Here is a 23,772-nt window from a genome sequence, read left to right on the forward strand (position 1 = left end):
GAAATGTTTTATGTCATTGTGGATTCAGCCCACCACAGGCTTTGGTTATTTTAATACATAAACGTGTTTTATGTTAACAGGCATTATGAGTTTTATCATTTTCAAAACGGTAATGAAGTTAAAATGTGGGGAAAGTGACAGGCTCTCAGTGCCAGCAGCCTAATATGGCCTATTATCACCTCTGACCAGCTGGGGGCGATGTTGGCTGTATTGCTATGTCACTGTAAAAGGGGACAAAACAAGAATAAGTGTGTCTGCAGGTCAAGACAAATCCACAAATTGTAAAGTACAGTTCAACCCAAAGGGCTCGAATGTCACCTTCAGTAGAGTACAAAGCATTTAAATCCTGATTTCACCTTCAGGTCTCAGTGTTGTAGTTAACTCCCGCTGTGTGAAGTATTAAAGACAGTAGTGCAGTGTAATGACAGCTCTTTAAGTGCCCTCGCATTGTTCAAAATAACTTGAACTGAATTGTCGTGAATTTGATTTAAAAAGTGCGTATTTTAAGGTAAATAGTGTACATGCTAATTAGCGCAATGCTACATCCTGCTTGAAGCTTCACGGGCTCATTGTGGTTCCCAGACCGAGGCTACCTGCACGTGCAGAGGCAACGCCCACCTCAAAACAAACGGACTGTCCCTGTCCCGAGCTCTGATTGGCTGAGACGCTGTGACAACAACGCAGACTCGTGTCCGTGCGACAGTGAACGCATCAGTAATGACTTTAAACTGTACATGTTGATGCTGAAAAGTATTTTGTTTGGCGGAGAATAGTATTTAATTGAGATTAAAAACGTTTAATGAATTAAGTCATATACTGTTTTTATTACAGTCGTGTTTTTCCTGTCTTTATGAACGCCACTATCAATGAACACTGGGCGTTAAGAAAGTGAAAGGTGCATTTAGATACGACCTGCGTCCAGACGCCTGTTCTGTCAAGTTCAACAGAGTCAGTATGCAAAACACAGGAAGAGTTCTTGTGGTCTTCACAATAAAAGTATGGTTAAAAAATAACAAGTCAGGCTCTCTGGATTTCTTGCCACAAGCCTCTAGTGAAGCACATTTCCAACCAATTACATACTTGACCAGACTTTAGTGTCAACATTCACTGTTGCATTCTCCACATTCCCGAGCAAGTGTATGTGCTGCAACCACTAAGGTTGTGTTGTTGTTGTGGGTGTGTGTCAAAACCTGCTGGTCTTCCTGGATAATTTGTTATCAACTTGTTTAAACTTGTAGATGTTGACTAGGGTGTAATATATAATTACACCATGCAATGTCATTTAATGCCACCCAAAATACATGAAGATGTTTTTCAGTCATATGATTATTTTCTTCTACATAAGCTTGTGGAAGTCAGATCCAGATGAGAGCCACATCTGGGCCACGTTCTGTCCCAATGTGGGCAGTTGTTGTTCCTGTTGATTTAGTATGTGGTATATCAATCTTTGTTTCTATGATATCAAGTGAATTATATTTTAAATGGGTACTCCGGTGATTTAATAATAATAAACTTTATTGTATAGCACCTTCAATGCAGAAAATGCAGCTCAAAGTGCTTTACAACAAAGAAATTACCAGGATCACGTGGTTCTTAAAAAAAGACGAAGAATGAACATAAAAACAAAGACAGAACGCTATAATTCACGTAAAACAAGATAGAGGATCATATTTGATCATAAAATAGTACTTAAAAAAAAAGCACTGCCCTCCCAGAGCACAAACTTTTTATAGAAGCATTTTCTGCCAGTTAAAGATGAAAACTAGACTTGATGACAAAAAATGTCATGGTAAGTCATAATTCAAAATTCAAAAGATTGAGAATCTTACGTATGTGATTGAAAAGTCAGAACGATCAACCTCATGAAATAAAAAGATATAATTATGAGTCAATTATTCGTTAAAAGGTCATGATTTTGAGACTAAAAGTCATTTTTATTAATTAAAAAGTCATAAACATTAGTTAAAAAGTCATAATTAGTAATAAAAAGGTCATCATTATTAGTTATAAAGGTAATTATTAGTTAAAACGTCACAATTGTGAGAATAAAAAGTCATAATTGTTAGTTAAAAAGTCATAATTTTGAGACTAAGAAGTCAATTATTAGTTAAGAAGTCATAATTATGAGTCAACATTTATAGTTAGTACTTTTTTTCTCATCATTTTGACTTTATATTGCATAATTATGAATTATCATGGGAATATATACATTCTCTCTATCAAGGCTATCTAAGTTTTTAAGCTTATATGTTTTTTTTCTTCTTGAACTGTAGTTACAACTATTTACAACTCATTCCTCGTTCAGCTGTGAAGGCTCATAGGTGAGCACGGCACCTCGCCGCGCCTCCTCTCTGAGGACTTCACTTTGAAAATCACACCCGGAAGTAGCCATCTTAACCCTCGCGAGCTTGACGGTGTCCAGACGCACTCTCCCTGAGACGCAAAGTGCGCTGCGGTCCGTGTGGAGGCAGTGAGTGCGCTGACGGGAGCAGAGCTGCGCGGCGGCTCCGGGACTGCTCGTGTGTGTGTTGGTGGCTCTGAAGGAAACTGCTCCTCCACCTGCTCTGCTATGACCGCTGCGCACCCAGGTTTGGGTGTGACAAACATCTCGTGTCACATCTTGGCTTGTCTCCAGGCTGAGTGGAGGCGCGGGTGACTTGACTTTATTGTACCACCATCACTCCCCCCCCCCAGCTCATGTGTGTTGGACGTTTTCTGAGTGGTTTGTCCGTCCAGAGCAGATGTTCTGGACACTGCCCCTGCGGATGTCCAGTGATTTATCTGCTGATGTCAGAGGGGCTGAAGTTGAAGTCCTGCTCTTGAAGGTGTGAGCTCCAAATGCATTCGCTCCTGGGCCGGGAGAAGAAAGAAGAAGAAGCCGGGTTTGGGATCGAGCTGGGTCTGTCTCCGGGCTTTCTGCCCCACGCTGCCACCATGTTCAGCTGTGTGGGCTGCTTCTGGGTGCTCCTCTCCTCCGCTCTGGTCGCCGTGTGCAGTTTCAGCTTCATATCTCCTGCCTGGATTGTTAAGGACCAGCTGAGGAACAGTCACCACCACCATCACCACCATCACAACAACAACAAGGACTCCGTCAGCTTCGGGTTGCTGTGGCACTGCTCGGAGTCTCTGGATCACATGTACCGGTGCTACACCTTCGGGGGACTGGGCAAATTCGCAGAGATCCCCTCCAGCTCCTGGCAGGTAGGTCACCATACACACCCATGTCAGTCACATGTGGGGTGGGGGTTGGTGGGTGAGAGCTTGTGGGGCAGCAAGTGGGAAGGGATCCAGAATGAAAGGAGCAAAATTAATAAAGCATTCAGCCTCCAAAGCCTAATTACTGCCTTTAATCAAGAAAATTACACCTGATGAGAAAACTGCTCTTGATTAGAGACATTTCATCAAAGAAGTTGATTGTGCATACATAAGAAGCCATTTATCTTTTTAAATCCCCACTAAGATCATCTGTAACACTCATTATTCCATTCTGTGCGCAGAACCTCATTTGATTTTTCGCATATTTTAGAAATCCCGATGGCAGATGACAAAAGCTGCAGTGCAACTCTCACACACGCCACACTGCATGTGTGACAGCAGACCGACTGACTGACTGACTGACACAACAAGATAATCACCATGGCGCAGACGCTCCTCGGTTTTCACCAAAACACATTTGGACCGATGCCGCGCGTTTTTCCCAGTCAGGAGAAATGATTCATTGATCCGGGGGTGGGTCGTGCAGAGCAGCATCTGCAGCACAGCACGGCAGACACACATCAAAGCTGCGAAAGTGGCACCGGGGTTGGCAGGCTCGCTCACCGATCGGGGCTCCCCAACCAGCGGGGATTTCAATTTCCACTCTCTTTTGTCAAATTGAACCCGGTGAGGGAGTGTGCGAGCGGTTGGTTTTCGGACCTCACAATTCAATCTCCCCACCTGTGGCGGAAACACCTGCGCAATTACACCCAACGACAATCACACTCGCCAAACGGAACGTTTGAGGGTGAGCGCCCGGTGACGCACAGCGTGGATCGGCTTGACTTTGGGAAAGTTTGGAAAGTGATGGAAATGCTTTGCTGCGGTTGACGCTGTGGGAGTTTGAATGCTTGTTAGAGCAAAAACAATTGGCCTTGTTCGGAGACTTGTATCTGGGGTGTTTACTATTCATGCAAGCAGGGATAATTTCCTTCGTTACCGCAGGCAGGCAGGCTGTTTGGACCCCCCAGCTTTGCACCCCCCCACACTTAAAAAAAAAGGCTGCTACAGTGTACAAGCCACCTCTGGAGTTATGATTTATGTATGAAGAGAATTAGCATTTGAAAGGGAGATATTAATAAGTGGCTGCTTGTGTAATTGCTGCGCAAAGAGGGAAGAATGCAACGCCTGGATTTCTGTGCACAGGTGAAACTGCACAGAGCGGATAGGAAGGTAGATCAACGACTGCATTTCCTTTTCTGCACCAAAGTGTGACACATTAAGCTAATTTGGCTGAAATCAGTAGTTTGTTAGCCAGTTGTCAGTGAGTCAATTAGTGCCTCTTCCTCCCTGTTATGAGCTTCCCTCTCAGTGAGTTAGTGAGTGCGAGCCTGATGGAGCTGCTTTCCTGCGCAGAGCTGCACTTGTTATTACGGCGGTGAACCCGAGCGCACGATCCCGCTCCCACAGCCATTAATAAAGGTGAAGGGGCCATTAAGTTTTCATCAGAGCCACTTTATTACTCCACCACTCCTCACTGATGTGCGCATCGTTTCGCTGATGCCTTCCATTTTCAACTTGTCAACAACCTGCACACAGAAAAACAAACCCGTGCACTACACCCAGCGTGTGCTTAGGCAACAATGCAGAGCAGTAAGAGAAGATCAGTGCATGCTGAGCTATGTGGTCTCCATCAGAGTGGTGGAGTGTGTGCTTGCTCTGAAAAGACAAGCCGAGCCCTGCGGAGGCTGTGTGAGTGAACCAGAGCAGGGTGAGGACAGGACAGGACAGGAGGAGGCTCCCTCAGAGGCTGGCCTACTTGTGCCGTAGTTTCTGTGGGATTTTCTGTTGTCGCTTCTTGTTGTCAAAAGCTTTTGCTTGGACCGAGCTGCTGGCGCTCAGGAGGACGGCGCTGCAGGCCATCACCGGGCTGGCAGGGCAGCCGCATCCATTTAGCCACACAGACACACATGTTTGTACAGCAATCCTTGTGAGGACGTTGCCTTGACACACCTAAGCCCTAACTAGAGCCAGGCGGATATTGGATTTTTGGGGCCGTTAAGGAGTAAAAAAAATCTGATAAATCAGCAGATATTCTTTATTCACTGTTTAAACACATACAGAATATATACATAAGCATACTTTTTTTTTGCAACAGTCCCTCAAGTGTGGTTATTAAACGCATGTGACAATGTCATGGCGGCAGGATATTTTAAAAATAAACCTTATTGTCCAAATCGATTAACTTCAATGTAAATGTAATAACGGGAAATTAACCCAAGCATCTTTTTCTGCATTATGTTGTGTACCAAGATATCTGGTAGAGCCCAATATCAGCCCGTAAAATCGTCCGACCCCTAACCTAACTAGGACCTCAGAAATGACATTTTGCCTCATTAGAGCTTTGGTCCCCATCAGGACCACTGGTCCCCACAATGTGTTGACCAACGTAGGTCCCCAATAGGTAACAAAAATGTTCTAGCACGCACACACGTACACATATTCACAGTTTGTGCGACTTAAATTAGGGAAGCCAACAAACATGGGCCTATGATGCAATATTTCTAAATACTTAACCCTCTTTTTCCGTTACCAGTAATATTACTTTGTGTTTTGTTTTTCCTTTTTCTAATTGCAATGTAACACTTTATACATTATACATACACCGAACGCTATTTAGAAGTTGGAAAATGGTTCTTCAACATGACTCAGCATTATCAGTAATCCATAAAAGTGTTTTTTTTCAGTTGATCAGTGCAGCACATCACGCTAATCTGATTGCAACAGGAAAGCTTTTGAAACGTCTCTTCTGCATCGTGGTTTTCCACATAAATTATTCCTTGTATTACTTCTGCTCATTCCTGCTGGGTTGTGTGACTTTCCATCAGCGCAGATGTAGAGCAGTAGTAGCGCGTGAGCATGCTTGTGTACACACACATATTAGCGCACGCACATGTGTGTGGAAGTCAGTGGAAGTGTGAAAGCGTGCGGTGGCGGTTGCCAGGTTGAGCGTGTCAGTGGAGGAGGTGCACGGTGAGCTGCTGCTAGGTAAAGTGTGAAGGAGGAAGAGGGCGCCTGCCAGAAAACATTTTCACCTGAACTTGTTAACAGCTTACGTGCTTCCAGCTGCTTCACAGCACTGAACACTGGAGCTGGATTAGCCTGGCCTCTGTAGGAACCAGCCAACAGCTCAGACGAACACAACTGTGTGTACACAGGAGGTGGTGTTTCTGGGTGCTCTTGGATCGCACTGTATGTGTTTGCTGCGTCTGCGGTGGCATGTGTGTTCTCATACAGTACGTGCCCACTGAATGTCAATGTTGTCTTGTAGCCCTAAATGAGTCGTGGCCGAGCTCCAGGAACGCTGATTGGAAAATGAGTCGGTCCTCGCCTTTTTGTCTGTCTGTGCCGAAAAATGGCAGCACGACAAGGCGGAGATTGCGGACTGTAGAAAAGCGGATGTGATTGGCTTCCATTGAAATCCCCCGACACATGAGACAAAACAATCGGCCCATGTTGTCTTTCACACACGCTAAAAAGATGAATTATAGACATTAACTGGAGATGTTTTACCATGCCTAATTGCCAGCTACCTATGAAGAACACTTACTGGTGCGGAAAGTCTGCTCGATGCTCCAAATGTCATTTCACCACTCAGTGAGCCAGAACTAGTTTAAAGTAGATAGATAACTCATTTAATGAAATTCACTTGTGACTCCTTTGTCTGGCTGAGACTCAGCTTTTGTCTTTGCCCTCCTTTATTAATGTCGACTTCTGCTGTGAAAAAATGAACAAGAAAAAGGATGTTAGGGCCATAAGTTTTAGTGTGTTCTGTGTGTGTTAACATGTTATTTTACAGAAGAATCTGTTATAAAACATTGCAAATAGTTAAGTGATTTTTAAAGCATCTTAAATGTCAGTATGTCATCTGTATTTTACACTTTACTGCTCTTGCTAAGGGAATATTATACAGGTCGTACAATAAAATCATGGTCTGCGGTTGCAGCAGGTTCACTACTCATGTTGCTGTCTGCAGTGTAGAGCAGGTAATGAACCAAAACAGATTAAGGCTTCAGTCTATCTGCAGAATAAACTAAAATCAAATTATGCAGAAACTGGAAGTCAGTTCCTGATACATCAACTACAGAGAGCGAAATATAAGCTGTGTATTTACTATGTACCTTTATTCAGGTTTGTTATTTGATAGCTCTTTGTGCACTTCTAGTCCTTTTTGAAGTGTGTTTTGCCTTTATTCAATGGACTTTACTGAAGTTGGATACATTTGAAATCACACCTTTAAGGAATCACGTGGGTGTCAGAAACTTGACAGTTGTGGGGCCATTTTAGATGACAATGTGAAGAACAAAATCGTTTTTTAGGGTATTGCAGTTTTTTTCAAAGAAAATATAAATAACTGTGGGGAGGAGACATAAGGTTTGTGATGAATGCGATGGTATGCCCTTAGAGGACGGCAGGTTCACACAGATTCACCAGTTCATGTGCTGCCTGTTAAAAGAATGATGGACAAGGTCTGGCCTTCATCTCTCCGAACAACATGAGGAAAGAATGAAGGGTCTTTGCTCTGAGCGGTCCACGTGGGGCACACACACACACACACACACACACACACACACACACACACACACATTCCCCAGGGAGTAAATGTGTTCCCTTCCACTTACTGACAAATACAGCGGCTCAACAGACTCGCAGAGGGCTGTGAAATCTCCACTGAACAGAAAGCCGTCATATTCGTCCTTGATGCAGACTGGAGTTGCTCCTTAGATTTACTGTGGCAGTAAAGCTCCTCTCTCCCTCTCCGCCTCTTATAGCCTCTCTCCTGTAATGCTAATGGGGGAACCTCTGTGGTGAAAGCCATTTGTGTGGAAGTGTGTCTGCCCGTTATAAATGATGTTATGGGGTCTAATGCACATGTTGTATTGCTCCTGCCTCTCCCCCCCGTGGGGAGTTCACTGCCCAGTTTGCATGTGAGACAAAAGGAGGACTTGTCTGGCTCGACCTCATTCTGTTTCCAGCCTCGTGTACAGTGCTTTCCACGGAGGCAGGTTCACCACACACGCAAGTATGATAAGACAACTCAGAGTGATGAGACGTGCATACACACACACACACACACACAATGAGATGAAAAGACTGATGCAGATTCACACAGAAAAAAGACTCTCTCAACCGTCAGAGTGTGATCAAAAGAGACATTGATGTGATGTACAGTGGCTGTCCATGTCAGCGCTGATGCAGTAATTAAGGGTTCAGGGAGGGAATGCCGCAGGACATTAGAAGCGAGGAGAAAGAAGTAGACCCAGTGAGTCATTTCAATAAAAATCCTTCTGTTGTTACCCTCCAAAAACCCTACCTAGAAGAGACTGATTTCTGAAAGCAAAGCGCTCTCATCCACAGCACAAAGCAGCCATCATCCATATTCTCACTCCCGAACAAACTGAACTCCGCTTCCTTTCAGCCGATATCATAAAAGGACTTCCACCTGCGATGTTGCGGCTAACAGCTCCAACCCATTTCCCACTTTGCTCCCCCTAACCTTTACTCCAGCCTCTTGTTGTCAGTGCACTTACCTGCGAACAGAGCGAAAGAAAAGAGCACAGCAGGGACGAGAAGAGCGAGCAAGAACTGGGAGGTCAAGAGTCGCGTTTTACTACCGTCTCTACCACCGCGTTGTCTTTCGCCATACAGCCGCTGCTTTATGAGACAAACACGTCCCCGGCCTCAGACTCAGCCTAATATAAATTAGTGGTGGTTTGTATTTGGCTGTCTGATCAACTTGACTTATACCAGGTACATAAATAGACCCGTAGCAAAAAACTACCAGTGTAGAGCAGGAGGAGGCGCTGGGACAGGAAAGAGAGATAGATGTTTGGTCCTTTGACAGCAAGTCTTGCGTGAAATGTGGTTTGCTGGCTTATTATCATACAGTGCATGTTTACTTCAAGGCCGCTGTCTGACTGCTGACAAAATTAATGGTAGGCGGTATGTATACAGAGGAACGTTTACAATGATGGATTTAGGTGAGAATGGGCCATTTGGATGGCATCCCGGTTCTAGTTCTTACTCTCTCAAAAGCCATGATTTGCTTTTTCTTACCTCCTGTTTGAACTAAACCTCTTGCATGTTCACTGTAATGTAATACAATGTGACAGCAAAATCTATTGGAATGTGTGTAATATATGTGCTGATATGTCAGACAGTGTTGTCTGCCTCTGATATGAGCAGTTTGTAAACTCATCAATACTCTGCTTGTTGTCTGTGGAAGGCACTTAAAGGATCATACTAGTGTCTCTGCACTTATTGTGCCATTAACTACATGTTGTGAACACAACGAGTTTTCACATTGATTTTTCTGCCACCCGTGCAGCTACTGGTTTCAGTTCATGTCAGCACACAATGAAAATCAACAAACAGGTACTTGAGACTTGCATGAGAAAGGTAATCCACCGCAGTGAATATTAGCTGCTTGTCATTTATTTATTGGTATGTTATTATAAAGAAATACAGTTTGAAGCAGTGACTGTTCCTAAAGCTCTTTGTGCTGGTGCCTTCAAGGATGCTCTGACATCTGAGACTTCCAAGTCGGCTGATGATCAGAAGATTTTTGAAAGGCCTCCAATTATACTCATTTGCAGGTTCGTACTTTCATTCTGGATGTCTACTAGAAAAGTTAACATGCTTTAAAAAAAAAACACATCATTTTCTTATGCTATTCATTGCTGCAGCATCTCTATTACTCTCTGTCTGAGCGCTCTGTAATATTATTATTATTATTATTATTATTATTGTTATTATTAACAAAAAAGAAAGAAAAAGAAAAAAGGAAGGTGGTCCCCAAGGGATTCGTACATAACTATACTCAAATATACATACCTACACACTTCTCAGCTCTTGTCTCTTTTAGGCCCCCCTCATGAAAAGGCTCTGTTCTGATTGGCCAGGAGGAAAAAAATGTGTTTTTAAAAATACCGTGTACGTGTGGACTAAGTCTCAGAGGAGCAGAAGGAAAAAAATAACATAAGACATACGGATGAAGTAAAACTTAACCATGTCTGATGTATATATGCATAAACATTATGTATCTATGTATTGATCTGCATACATGCCTGCATCAATCTTCAAGCTAAATACATAATACATCTAATTCACATGCATAATAGGCATATACCTAAAACATTTTAACATTTGGAGAGGCATGTTGGACAAGAAAAGCACCCAAATGATCATGAATGGAAATGAACATATCCATTTTGTACCATTTCTCCTCTACATTTAAATTCATGACAACATACAGGAGCTCATTCAAGCAATTCTTCTTGTAATCTCACTCTCAAGTCTTCGAACACCCTAACACGGCAAGTTTAGTTCACATCTCTGGAAAGCTCCAACTCCCTGCAAGTCGATTTTCATGCTGTTTAGAGAAGAATGTAAAGCAACGACTGCCTGGAAGGGAGGTAATCAATTTAAAAGGCTTTAGAAAATGTTTGCCAGTAATGTTGAGAATATCGGATTTGTACTTCATTTAATTCAGTCGACTTTAATGACCGCACGGCTTTGCTGCTGGAGTTTGGTACTGGCACAGTTTATAGCAGTAAGGTTCCATCGATATTATTGCACAGACAGAAGCACGCAGACAAATATCCAACAAGATTTCACAAATACATACAGCACATAAGGTACGCATGGGAATGGGGAACATGCAAACTCAACTGCATTGCTTCTTTAAACTTAGGCTTTTGGGTTTCAGTAAAGAGCAATTTTGTCTTAAGGACTTAAAGGTGCAATCTGTAAGAATTGGCCACCTGTCAATTCATACTCAAAACAAAAAAGGGGGCAGCATATTACCAGAATAACCCCTAATTGCTCCTAACTGTAGCTGCCATTAGCGAGTTAGCTCAGTTAGCCATGCAGCTAGAAGTCCAGACAGTGAGCATGGACTACCGGGGCAGTGTTGGTGTTAACACTGCTAGCACGGTCGCTTTTAACCGGGAAAGGCCAGATCTAGCTGGTTAGCATGCTAACTTTAGAAGACATCTCTTCAAAATAAAGCCAAAAGTGTTATTTCTTCACATTCTGTTGATCATTTTTGAATGTTTTCAACTAAAATTCTTACATATTGCACCTTTAAGAACTTAAAATAGCACAATGTTTCGTTCAAAGCAAGTATGTTTTTTTTCCCTAACATGAGCGACATGAGGGTCATGATTGCGCTCTAGGACACTTTGACATGTGGAGGCGAAGATTGACCCACCAACCCTACAATAAATGCTGAGCCTCTGTAAGACCTGAGACAGCCGCCCACTAAATGTTTCCACATGATTAAAGGAAAGGGTAGTGTAGGGTGTGTCCTCCCTCAATCCAATCCAACAATTTGAGATTTTCTCTCAAATACCTGGATATAGGATTTCGGGGGAGTGTGTCGACAGGCGGAGCAGGGCAAGAGGTCACCGCTGCACACCGGAGAGGAATTGAAAGTGCAGAGGAACAGCTGTCCAGATGATGGATAGAACGGGTGCCTCAGAGGGAGATGAGGAAGAGGAGGAGGAGGAGGAGGTGGAGAGAGGGGGGGACATGTTGATCTGCATTTTATACCCATCTCGGTGAAGTCGAGAGGAAATCAGTCCGTCTGAGGAGGAGAAGGATTTATGATCTCATCAGCCTTGATGGATGGATGCTACCTGCAGTGTGTGATCATTTTCTGCTGCTTTTTATATCTGATATTCGATGCTCTCTCGGCAGCGGGCGCAGCAAAACACTTGCTTTGATGAAAGCCACCGATGGTCAAAAAAGTGATATACTCCGCCGGTGGACAGGAAATGTTTCTTCAAATATTGGCAGCGGCAAACGTGTCGACGCTGCGAGCGTTTATCTCTCTTATGAATTATACTCTTTGCTTTGGTGATATTTAAGAGTCTCTGATCAGCAGTTCGCAGGTAGACACAGCGAGCTGTCTGACTGATAGGAGACGGGGAGAGATGGGGCAGCAGAACCAAGCGCTGTTTCCCTTCAGCCTGCTGAGTCAGCGGGCTCCGGGAGGCCGCCGTCCATTTGTTAAGCGGCCTGTCACATCCACTGCCTTCACTGTGGATCCTGCGGGTAGTTTATGTATTGATTTAACAGGGAGCCTTTCTCCATTTTTTAACATAAATGATGGCTCACTTGGCTCGATACACTGAAGTCGGTCGTAGCCGTGCGAGCCGGCCTCCATCAGTAGTCAGAGCACAGGGGCTGCAGGTAAAAGAGCTCAGTAATAACCCTTTAATACGCTAAATCCACCTCCACATCACATCTTTAAGCCGACACCGTAGAGGAAAGAAGTGTTTTTAAGAGGAGGAGATGCTAGTTTTATGGAATCAACTATTTTGTGATAGTCCGCCGTGTCTGGATACAGTTTCGCTGCTCCACTTTTTCACTTCTCACAAATCCTACAACATCAAAACACAAAGCTCCTGGGGATCCAGATCCAAGCTCCAAAACATAACTTCTCCGTCGGATCCCGGAGCGAGACGTTCAGCTTCAGAGAAGAAAATCCACAAGTCCCATGTGTGTAGAGTTATTCTGTGCTATTTAAAGGGAAATGTCACAGAATTCCTACTTTGAAATATCTTACTCTTATAAGCTCTTAGACAGTTTAGACATGTCAGACATTTAAAATATTAGCCGCTGGTTGGGACACGAACTGCCAGTGTTTCCCATCAGAAGTTTAGATTTGGGGTCAGAAGGGAATTGCAGCATCTAATCTGATTTTCTGATCTTTCTGTGGGGAGTTGGCTGTCTAACTCCAGGCAAAGATTTTTCTCCTCTCTCACTGAAACTAGATAGAAGCAGGCGTTATGTGGGAAAACTTTACAGCAGCAGAAACAAAGAAAGTCATTGATTTTTTTTAATGACTAAACAAACTAAATAAACAAACTCCCTTTGTTTTCATGACTGAATAAACTGAATAAACAAACTGACCTAAAGGACACCACAGTTTTATACTGTTTTACTTTGTTCATATTTGGCGGACCCTGCCACCTTCCTAGCGTCAAACAGTATTCTGAGGACCTTATTTTCCTCTGAGAACAGCTTGTTTATTCAGTTAAGGAAAAAAAAAAAAATTCTTAGTTTGTATAATTACCTCATTAATATTGTAAATATTAAAATTGTTCTCCAAAACTACATAGTGCCCCTTTAAAGGTCCAGTGCGTAAGATTCTGTGGCATCTAGCGGTGAGGTTGCCAGAAAGCGTGAAAGGCCAGAGCTCGAGCCAGTCTTTAGTTTGTACGCTCCGGGCTGCTGTAGAAACATGGCGGTGCAATGTGGCGAACTCTGCGGAGGAGGACCCAATCCCTCTGTAGATTTAAAAGGCTCATTCTGTGTAATGAAAACACTACAATTGTTAATTTCAGGTGATTATAAACTCATGAAAACATAATTATGAACATTGTATTCCATTTGTGCTAATAGATCCCCCTGAATCCCACACATTTGACCTTTGAGTCACATTGTTTTTTTGTTTTTTTTTATCAGTTTATGGCCCTGATCTTCAACTTCACAGAACAATATGCCACAGATGTGTAGTTTAGTTGTATAAATGGACAACAGCATGGATTATTATCATCTATGTTTTTTTGCTGTAGTCGTTCCAACCCTTTCTTACTCACAAAAAACAGCTTAGGAGATAAAAATATTCCTCAATAAAAAGTTCATTTCCCGCTCTGTTACAGTGAAGAGTTTGGCGCTGCTGTGCTAATGTGCATCTCCACAGAGAGAGCCGAATGAAAGGAGAAGATGAATATGGGAGCACCCAGCAGGACATGGGCAACGGCAGACTTATGATACATTTGTGCATCAGTAACATCTCAGATTAAAATTTTCCATTTTAAGACTGCTTGTGCTTATAAATGTAATGCACCCCCTCCAAGGCCAGGAGAATAAGTTTCCTGCATTTTGTGTTTACTCCCATTAGTGGGTCGGTAAGTAATGACTTTAATAAGAACAGCAGCTCCTTGCTGACCATTATTCCTTTGAAACTCTGTTATGCACCCACTCTAAAACAGGAACAACTCATTTACTTTGTGCTTTAAGAAGAAAGCACAAGCTGCCCTCACTTATCATATATCAGTGTTGGCCCAGCATGCGACAGCCATTTACAGAACTGAGCCTAATTAGGGACCCACTGTGTAATGATAAACTGCCATCATTTAAGATGAAGCAGCTCAGCAGCATGTTGTTGTCCGGTTACATCACTCTCTTCCCGAGACCCGATAGGCCAGGCTCCTTAACATGCACGAGATGCTCTCCCTGCCATGAGGTTGATGCTTTATCAGACTGATGCAACTGTGATCCAGACCTGGTAACACACTTATTAACCCCTCAAGTGGCGATCTACTTTCTTCTTGATTCGTGGGAAAAAGAACACACCAGAGACAAAACCAGAGAGGTGAGGTTACTGGTTTGACTCTCAAACTAAGATGTGAATTTGGAACTTTTCTAAATGGCACCCTGCAGCCATATGTTCATTTTAGGGTGTGAGGAAGCTGTAATCTGAGCGTGGCATGGAGCAGCAGTCTGACTTGCTGATGAAATGAAGCAGAGTGAGTGGTGGAGGCAGATATAGTAGCATTTCCAGTTGCTACAGTACAGTATGTATGAATTATGAAATGTGCACTTGGGACCAGCGGTAGTGCAGATCATGCATAAATGCAAGAGCAAGCTGGGCTGGGTGAGTTTTTTGAGGGTGTGTGAGTGTGCGAGAGATGAAGGACAGGAGCCCACACACTCTCTTAAACTTCTCTATTACAGGTGGAGGAGGCTGGGGCACGTGACACACTCCTAGTTCTCCATCTGTTAGAATTTAGCCCTATATAGCTGCCTTTTTAAACCAGGGGAAGGTCTGTACCATTAATCAAATGCCAATATGCGAATATATAAGAGTTATAAATATTACATCAAAATACTGAAAAACTAAATTTTCCCTTTTTTTTCTGTCATCTGGGATTTCTCAGCCAGATCAAACTGGATCGTAGAAAGTAGCTTTCTGCTTAGAAGATGCCCCCTTCTAAAATTCAGTCATCGACTCATTTGAGCTTCCTTTAAGATTCATTTTCTGAATCTTCAACTCATTTTTGTCTTTGAAAACGACACATGGTGATACAGTTTGTTGATCTCGACATCTCCGTAATGTAATAAAGTGTCTTTTTTTTTGGTACATTTTCTGCATGCATGTAAAAATAGATTTAAAAATAGTGCACCTGAGAGCAGTGATGCTCAGATATGGTTTAACTAATCCAGGTTAAAATGTTAGCAGGCTAAAATGAGCCAGGAAATCTTAATTTGCAGTTAGAGTTGATTTGTTCATCTGGGAAGAAGTTATCTTTAAAAACTTTGAAATAAAGGTAACATGTGTCGAGAGTTAACCTGGCCAGTGGTGTGTCTCATGAGACTCCCAGAAAGAAAGCAAATCAGCTGTAACGTCAACGCGAGCGGTTCATTAGCCTAGCTTAGCACAAAGCCTGGCTCTTTTTAAAGGTAATCTAATGGAAACAGATATTTAATTTAATATTTGAACGTGATGTAACATGTTAATTAGCAAGCTTTCGAGGCGCTGGGAGGCAGATTTTGTTATCTTTGGAGTGAGCCAGATTACCTGTTTCCAGTCATTATGCTATACTTTGCTAAGATGCTGCTTGGATCCCTATTTGGACTTCCTCGCTTTTTACAATTCTTCACCAGCTGCCGTAATAATTAGAGGTCGTCGCCGAACAAGAAACATCGCCATGAGTCGTAATAAGCTGCTTTCACAGTTGACCTATATGGTAATTTTTTTTTGATAAGGACGGGCTGAATTCATATCTGAAAATGAGCTCTTACGTGGGGTTTACCCTGAAATGCCCTGGTCAAAATTTCAGCTAACTCTCAACAAGAATGCACTTTTGCAGGGTTGGGCTTTAGGACATATTATTTAGAGTTGCAGATACATTTTCAGACAGCTTCAGAGAACGGAAAAATCCAGAAGATCGCAGTTATCCACCTACAAATAACGTACGAGTAGTGCTTTGACAGAGAACCTAATTCTGTACAAATGCTGCATTCACTTCTACCGTTAAGAGTGTAAAAGTGACAGTTTTCGTATGCTTTTCAAATAATTCTACTTTTCATCTCAGTTCTGACACTTTGAGTAGGTGGGTTGGTGCTTTTCATGATTAAGAGTCATTTTATTTGCTTACAAACGGGACTAAGTGAGCTTCAGCAAGGACAAACAGCTACTTGCTTGACAGGACCTCTACAGATGGAGCCGTACAGTATGTGGGCTGGAGTGTTATTAAGCCAACGTGAGAGAGAGTACAGTATTTCTTTTGCACTTTGAAAAGGCAAAGTGCTCCTCCCTTTTCTCTCCACACTCTTCTCCACATTTCTCTCCCACCCTTCCATCCTCTCATCTCCTACTCTCCCCTGCGCTCCCTCTCCTCCTGCAGTGCTCTGCTTTTTGATGTAAAAAAGATCAACCCTAATTTCTGAATTGGGCCTTTTTTGTGCACCAATTACGCTCCGCTGTTTGTTGGGATGCCAAACATACGTTCATATTCGTGATCAAACCCTCTTAATTCAGTCGGCTCTCCGCTCCAAATTTTAACATCCATTTCTTATTAGCATCTGGCTTTCAAAGCCAAGAGACAAAACAAGACAAATTCCAGTGGGGGGAGGGGGAGGAGGAGGACACAAAAGTATTAGTCGGCTATAATTCAATTACAGCATCTATTGAGGGAGAAGAGAAAGGGGAAACTTTGCCTGGGGTCGCTCTCTTTTGACTACCCATCAGCCCCCACCACCACCACCACCAGCTTATTATAGGAGTGGAATAGAAACCTCTGGCCTGACTCTGAGGATGTCATCATTAAAGCAGGCTTTGAGGGATCCCATACATTTCAGACTAGCTATTTGATCCTCCTATCTGATCCGATCGGCTTTTGTGATCTATTATGAACGAGGAGAGAGCAGAGGCGCTATTAAGAAGTTTCTGCCTGCACAACAACCTGTACACCCCCTCCATCCTTTACAGGGAATTTAATTGAGAGCGATGAAGAGAAGAGAAGCAGGAGTGTTGCTGCTGCTTGCAGTTTGGATGCTTTGCTCCCCTCCTGCGGGGTGTGTGATGACTCCGATCTGATGCTGTAGTTTGGGGGCACATGGAGGCAGGAGGAGGTATAATGATGAGGACGTAGGCTATGTGATCTGCCTGCTCTGAACTGTGCACTGTGGGAAAACAGAGGGAAATCAGTCATGTAGAGCTGCAATGTGTTTGTGTGCGTGTGTGGGCAGGTGGTGCTCAGCGCTGCCAGATGGACACTTGATCACTTGTCTCGCAATTCCTGATTAATCCGTAATGGGAACCGATTGTATGAGCCCGTCTGATAAAGTTTTGGATTGTCCCCGTTTGTTAGATGTGAATCAACGGGGCTGCTGTGCTTCATGGAGTTTTGAAAAGGAGGTATTTTCTCCGAACAATGTGACTAAAATAGAAACCTCTCTCTGCGCCCTATAGCCCTCCATAACAGTCTCTTACACATGAGTCACTGTCTGTGCTGCTCCACCTGAGGGTTTCATAAAGATGATTCTCCTCTGGGATAATACCAGCGTGCATCTATTTCCTCTTCCTGCAGCAGCGCTGATGTGAAACTGGAACTGCAGTTTGTGTGTTTCTCCAGCAGTTCTGGGACCGGAGCCTCACTGAAGTTTTTTGGCAGGTTGGCAGGTACCCGAGGCAGTTTATATTCACACAACTTCTATTCATAGACTGAAATAAATCTTTTTTGTCTAAAAGTCATTTTGAAAATGAAGAACATGATAGAACATAATGGCTTTACGGTACAGAAAAAGCTCAGGTAAATCCTCTCTGGAGAAATCTTTGCTCTCGTTTTCACTCTTGTCAGTGTGGAAACGTTTAGGCTGCAGATTTTAAACTCTTGAACCTGTGACGTCACCGACAAGCAGCTCGTCTCATATAATGTTTCCGCGTGTCCTTCTGACCGCTGTATCATTATTACTGGCAGCGCAGTTCATTTAGTTAAAAGCTGAGAAGGTATAAAACAAACTTTAATGAGTCCGCTGGGGAAATTGCAGCACTGTGAAAGTTGAATCGGTTAAAAAGCTGTTGAAAAATCACCAAAGGATAAGAACTAAAAACCATATTATTACCTGGCTGTTAAGAAACATGCAGCTATAGATAATTACAGTTATGCAATACATGCAGGCTCATGATCTGTCATCATTCAGACTGACTGGAATATGACTGTTTATGTAGGAGACATTTCTCTGGCTGCTGTCAGTGTGAACACAGTGAGTGAATAGTTCACAGTGACAGGTCACAGTGCAGCTTTGGCTCATTGATCAACAATAATTTTGGTTGATTCATCAACCCCGAGCCCCAGAAGTTAAGTCCCTTTGGTCTCCAGGTGTTGCAGCAGGTGGCAGGGAGTGGCCTGGCCAGGGAGGCAGCTGCCTGCAGCTCCGGATGAACTGGAAGCAGGCCAGCTACAACTGGAGCACCGTGGGCACGGCTGGGGTGTCTGTTGTTTTGCCCCGATTGACTTCCACTATAAGTGGCAGGTTCAGTAGCCCCCCTGATACTCCGAAAAGTGTCAAGTACCTTGAAGCAGTATGATTAAACACAGGTTTAATTAGGGATTTGGACCATGTCAATACAATATAATACTCCTTGTGTCTACAGCAGTTCGTGTTCAGGCGATCAGTCTGTGTGAGTGAATGTAAAAGGAAATTAAAACTAAATTAAACTTAAAGGAACATTATGTAACTTTTTCACCATAAAATAACATATCAAAATAATTTTTATGGTACAGTGTCTTGTAATGTGTGAATGGTGTCATAGTTAGCACCTACATTACGTCTGACAAACTGTTTTAGTTAAGTTAGAAAAAATAGATTTTATTTTAAACATATCAGATATTTGATTCACTGTGTCACAAAATGAAATAATGGCTTGTCCAGTAGGTTGGCATTTTGGTCTGATGATTAATCCTCACAGACGTCTGAGATATTCCAAGTTCATCGGAGCGACAAACTGCATTTTTCCAGAGCCGCGATAATGAAGAGTTGCAAAACCAACATTAACTCGCTGCCATCAAGTATATGCTATGTGGGACACACTAGTAGCTCAGCTGGTAGAGCGTGTGCCCTGTGTACAGAGGCCGTGACCTCGCTGCAGCAGCCATATTATTGTTGCATTATTCTATTTTACTGTCACGACGAGGTGCATTACCTGCAGAAGCTGACTGATTGTGAGCAGGGTTTAGTCATTTGGATGTCCTCTGGATTACCCCTAACTTCTCCTAGTGTTTTAAATACTTTATGATTTACTCTCGGACAAGAAGAAACATAGAAGTCCTTAAGTTAGAGCTGATACAACTTCTATTTTTAAGACTGTTTGCCTGTGGATGTTTTGTGTTTACAGCCCAATGTCTGTGAGGAGACCCATTTTGGCTGATGTTGTACTTCATGGCTTTTAGGGGGCCCTGGCATTGGTTGGTAATCCAGTCTTGGCTTTAGGGCGAGAAGAGAAAGGCCTTGAAGATTGTTTGTTCGCTCAGAGAGGGCTTTCTGTTTCAGATACAAACACACTTGGAGTTGGAGTAAGGCCAGAAATGACAGGTTTGTGGTGTCACTGCTGCAGTCTCTGGTGATTTGAAAACCAACTTCCTGCCTTGAACTGTGATCCAAATCAAACATCCCTGCTGTACATGCCCTGCAAAGTACAGTGTAGTACTGTAGTATAAAGGTGTGTGTGTTCTCCCGTCTCTAATGTGTTTCAGGGGTGTTTCCTGCATGGGCTCATATGTGGCTGTTCATTCAACTGCCAGTGTGTGTGTGTGTGTGTGTGTGTGTGTGTGTGTGTGTGCGTGTGTGAAAGCAACACTGGCTGTAGTAGATTCCCACTGTGTTTTGATTGAACATGATACCGAAGACTCAACACCACATTAAAGCTTTGCTCCACAGCAGGGAGCGTCCTGTGTGGGTCCCTGTAAGAAAACACTGGATGTCTCATGACAGTGAGGGGCTTTCTGCTGTTTCTGTGTTTCTTGGCTCTTATTAGACAAAATATTAACATTAATATTAACACTGATACTCTAAAGGAGTAGTGGTACCAAACATTATAAATGTCCCAAAAAGAACGGAAGCTTTTGGGTATTTTTTATCAATACAGCAGCAAAAATATTTCAGTAGAGTATGTACTTTTTGTGACATTTGACAAGACAAACATGAGGCCAAAAGAAAACAGTGTCAGCCCATATGGTGAAATGAATGCATAAAGTTGATTTTTTCAGACATTGGTTATGAAAATGTGCTGAAATGCAAATGTTCCATCCCTCCGAGCGTAAGCTTTTAATAATTTACGTATTACATTTTTAAATTATTCATGTAAATGTCATTACTTTGATGAAAAACCCTAACATTTCCCACTACATAATGACATTAAAGCTGGCACTTGACCTTACGGTATGTGCCACACTATTACATAATTTAAGGAAGTCACAGTCGGAGTTTCTCTGTCCGACTCAAATCTTTGTAAAGTTGCAGCGGAGCTGGAAAGATTCTAGTAAACATCAAGTTCAGTTTGCAAGTATACAGTTTGGCTTGCTAGCAGACAAATGCTGAACGTCTGACTCCCAGTGAGAAAGAAGCTGATGGTATTGTCTAAGAGGCCTGTCAGATTCGAAGCCCTAGTGTGAACAGAGAAACAAAGAGGAGTTATTTTATTTTCCTTTCTTTTTGATGATGCCATGTAAGAATGTGCAATTAACCCTAAAATATGTCTGTGGCAGACAACACAATGGGGCAACAAGCTGATGAAATGTCAGAGGACATGGAGCTGAAGTCGGCAGTGGGATTTCAAAATATTGCGACAAAACATCTTTTAGAAAAGACGTGTTGCTTCTGCTGTTAGTCGGCCTGTGAAACATCGTGAAGACAGTCACAGTATGTGTGACGAGTGTCTTTCTTGTAAACCACCACCAGGATACACAGCATCTCAAAGAATAACCAGAGCAGGTCGATAGCGTAATGCACTTGTGTTCTGTAATGTTCTCACTTGATTAGCCGAAGGCACACCCATACAAACCCCTCTGATACCACACAAAGCCCTTTATCCATGTTTTATTTGTCTTTCATTCTTCATTCAATTATTTATTATTCCTCAACCGGCTGACATGTGATCATGCCAGCAAGACAGAATAAATATTAATGAGTCATTCTTGCCAGCTCTGTAATCCATGACTAGTATCCTACAGTTGAAGGCCTTTCCTTTACTTTGATGACTCTCTTTTAGAGCCCGACTGATACTCGTTTTTTGGGGGCTGATGGCGATACTGATGTTAGGGAGTAAAAAATTCTGGGATTAAAATATCGGCAAAAATAACGCCCCCGTGCTGATGTGCACATCAAACTGGTCTTATAATAAATGATTCTACAGTTTCAACAGCAAATCAACATTGTCGTGTTGGAGTAAGACCCAATTAAAACACAACAGATAAATGAAACTTCTCCCTCTGCTAATAACTCCCTCAGGACTGTCTGCCACTGCCAGTCCACACCCAGTGTCTCCATCTCAAAACACCAGGTAACTGTGACAACGTCAGCGCACATCATTATTTTAATGAGTGTGGCCAAAGTGTCACCCGGAGCTCCACATTTTTAATCACAGTACAGGTAGATGTCTATGATATAGTGAGAGAGACTTTTAGAGTTTAAAGTTTGGGTTCAGTTAAAGTTTACTGTGGTATTCCCAGAAACAAAACAGTTATTTTTAAAGGTGCACTCCGTAGTTTTGGAAGTGTTTTCTGTGTGTGTGCCTGATAATGAATCTTAGCATCATACTGTGTCACAATCCTTATTTCCTCACAGTCGGGTGTAATATGAATCCCCCTCTGAACATATATGTGTTTGTATGCTGACATTAACTCTGTATGTGCGTCCCTGTGTGAGTGTGTGTGTGTTGGAGTGGGAACACCGAACGCTCCCATGTCCTCCTAAGTGCTCCTGAATGTCACATCCTATCTGCAGCCTGTCCCCGAAGCACAAATGGACACTCCATCCACTTGTCAGGTGATTAATCTCCGCTCCCCTCTCTCCCTCATCTCCTCTCCATCTCGTATTCACTGTGTGTGCACACAGCTTCGTCAGCCATTCAGTGGACCGTCACACACACATACACACACTTAACCATACTCCATACACTGCCTCTCCCACTCTCCTCCCAGTGACGATCAATGAGGAAGACGGATGTATTATTCAGGACATTAATTTAGAGGTGGGGGGTGTTTTCTGGCAGGATTATTAGGGTCTCTCTGAAAAGATGATGAAGTCACACGCCAGGCAAAGAGAGAAAAAGTAGAGGGGAAGGGCAGCGGTTAACAGAAAGTGGACCAGACATGAAAAATCTGTGATTCCTCGTGTGAGGCGGAGGGAGCAGAAACACCTCTGGTGGCTCAGAGATGTTCTGGGAAGCTGTGTTACCGCGCTAATGGGCTTCTAGAGGCAGAACATGTCAGGGCTGATGCTTTAGTGTGACCGCCGGGCCCTCGCGCTACTGAATGCTGATTAGTGATGGGAGGGCCGAGGCCGGCTCACAGAGGATGAGACAGCAGTCGTGTGCGGATGGCATACCTATACACACTAACAATGCACGGACAGAGAGAGAGCCGTCGAGCAATACGGCAAACTCGTCACGTCTGCTTATCGCCGGATCTGCAGTGCTCTCGCTTCACCTCTTGTCCTCCATAAAAGAAGAGGCATTGGATTGTAAAGTGCTGGGGTTATTTCTGTCAAGGGCCGACGCTGAGCATTAACTGTCTCCTGTATAGCTGGCACCGCTGAAGAGCACAAGTTCACCATTTTCCACAGCCGATCTGAAACATTTAGCCAGGCAGTCCAGGCATGGAGAGGCGAAGTGCGTTTAATGAGACATGCCTTGCCCATCTCCATCTTGTAACTCCCAATTGAGCAGACAATGAAATTTCATTGGCCCGTACAGTGTAATCCCTGACTTCCTTAATGTAATTGGAAATCAAAGAGTCCCCTTCAGACTGTCCCTTTATTAGTCAAAGCAGCTGGATGGGTTTTTTTTTTGTATCAGTTATTGGTCTCTGACAGGCTCAGGATTTGGACCATTTATTGTGGGAAACCAATAAAGTTTCTTTATGACGGAGCCAGGTAGTCTTACATGTGTATCAGAGGCTCTAGCCTGTGGTTTTATCAGCATTGTAACACTTGTGTAGATACATTAACAGCTGCCCCAGGCCGGTTACTGGTGTAGTGGGATTAAATGGTGCTTGTGGGTCGAATCTGTCAGGTATTTCTTGTATTAATCATGACCATAATGTAAAAGTTGTGTCTCGACATTTGGTTTTACCATCTGTTCTGAGTGGTCAGATCACAAGTGGACAGCTTTAAGCCCGTCAGTTGACACCTGGCTACAAATTCGTCACGACATGCGTCTCGCGCGGCCTCCCGTGATTGGATCTCACCTCTCTGCTCCACATGCAAATATACACCTACATC

The 23,772-nt window shown here is 43.2% G+C and overlaps 1 protein-coding gene across 1 annotated transcript in view; it reads left to right on the forward strand.

Annotated features, from left to right (window-relative positions):
• The first annotated feature begins 2,838 nt into the window (after positions 1–2,838).
• LOC141006757 (LHFPL tetraspan subfamily member 7 protein) overlaps positions 2,839–23,772 on the forward strand; it is a 99,690-nt gene continuing 78,756 nt past the window's right edge. The window contains exon 1 of the mRNA XM_073478982.1: positions 2,839–3,201. Coding sequence (XP_073335083.1) covers positions 2,839–3,201 — 363 coding nt within the window. The remainder of the gene's footprint in view (positions 3,202–23,772) is intronic.

Source organism: Pagrus major, chromosome 13 (genome assembly GCF_040436345.1).
Source record: "Pagrus major chromosome 13, Pma_NU_1.0".
NCBI classification, from domain to species: Eukaryota; Metazoa; Chordata; class Actinopteri; order Spariformes; family Sparidae; genus Pagrus; species Pagrus major.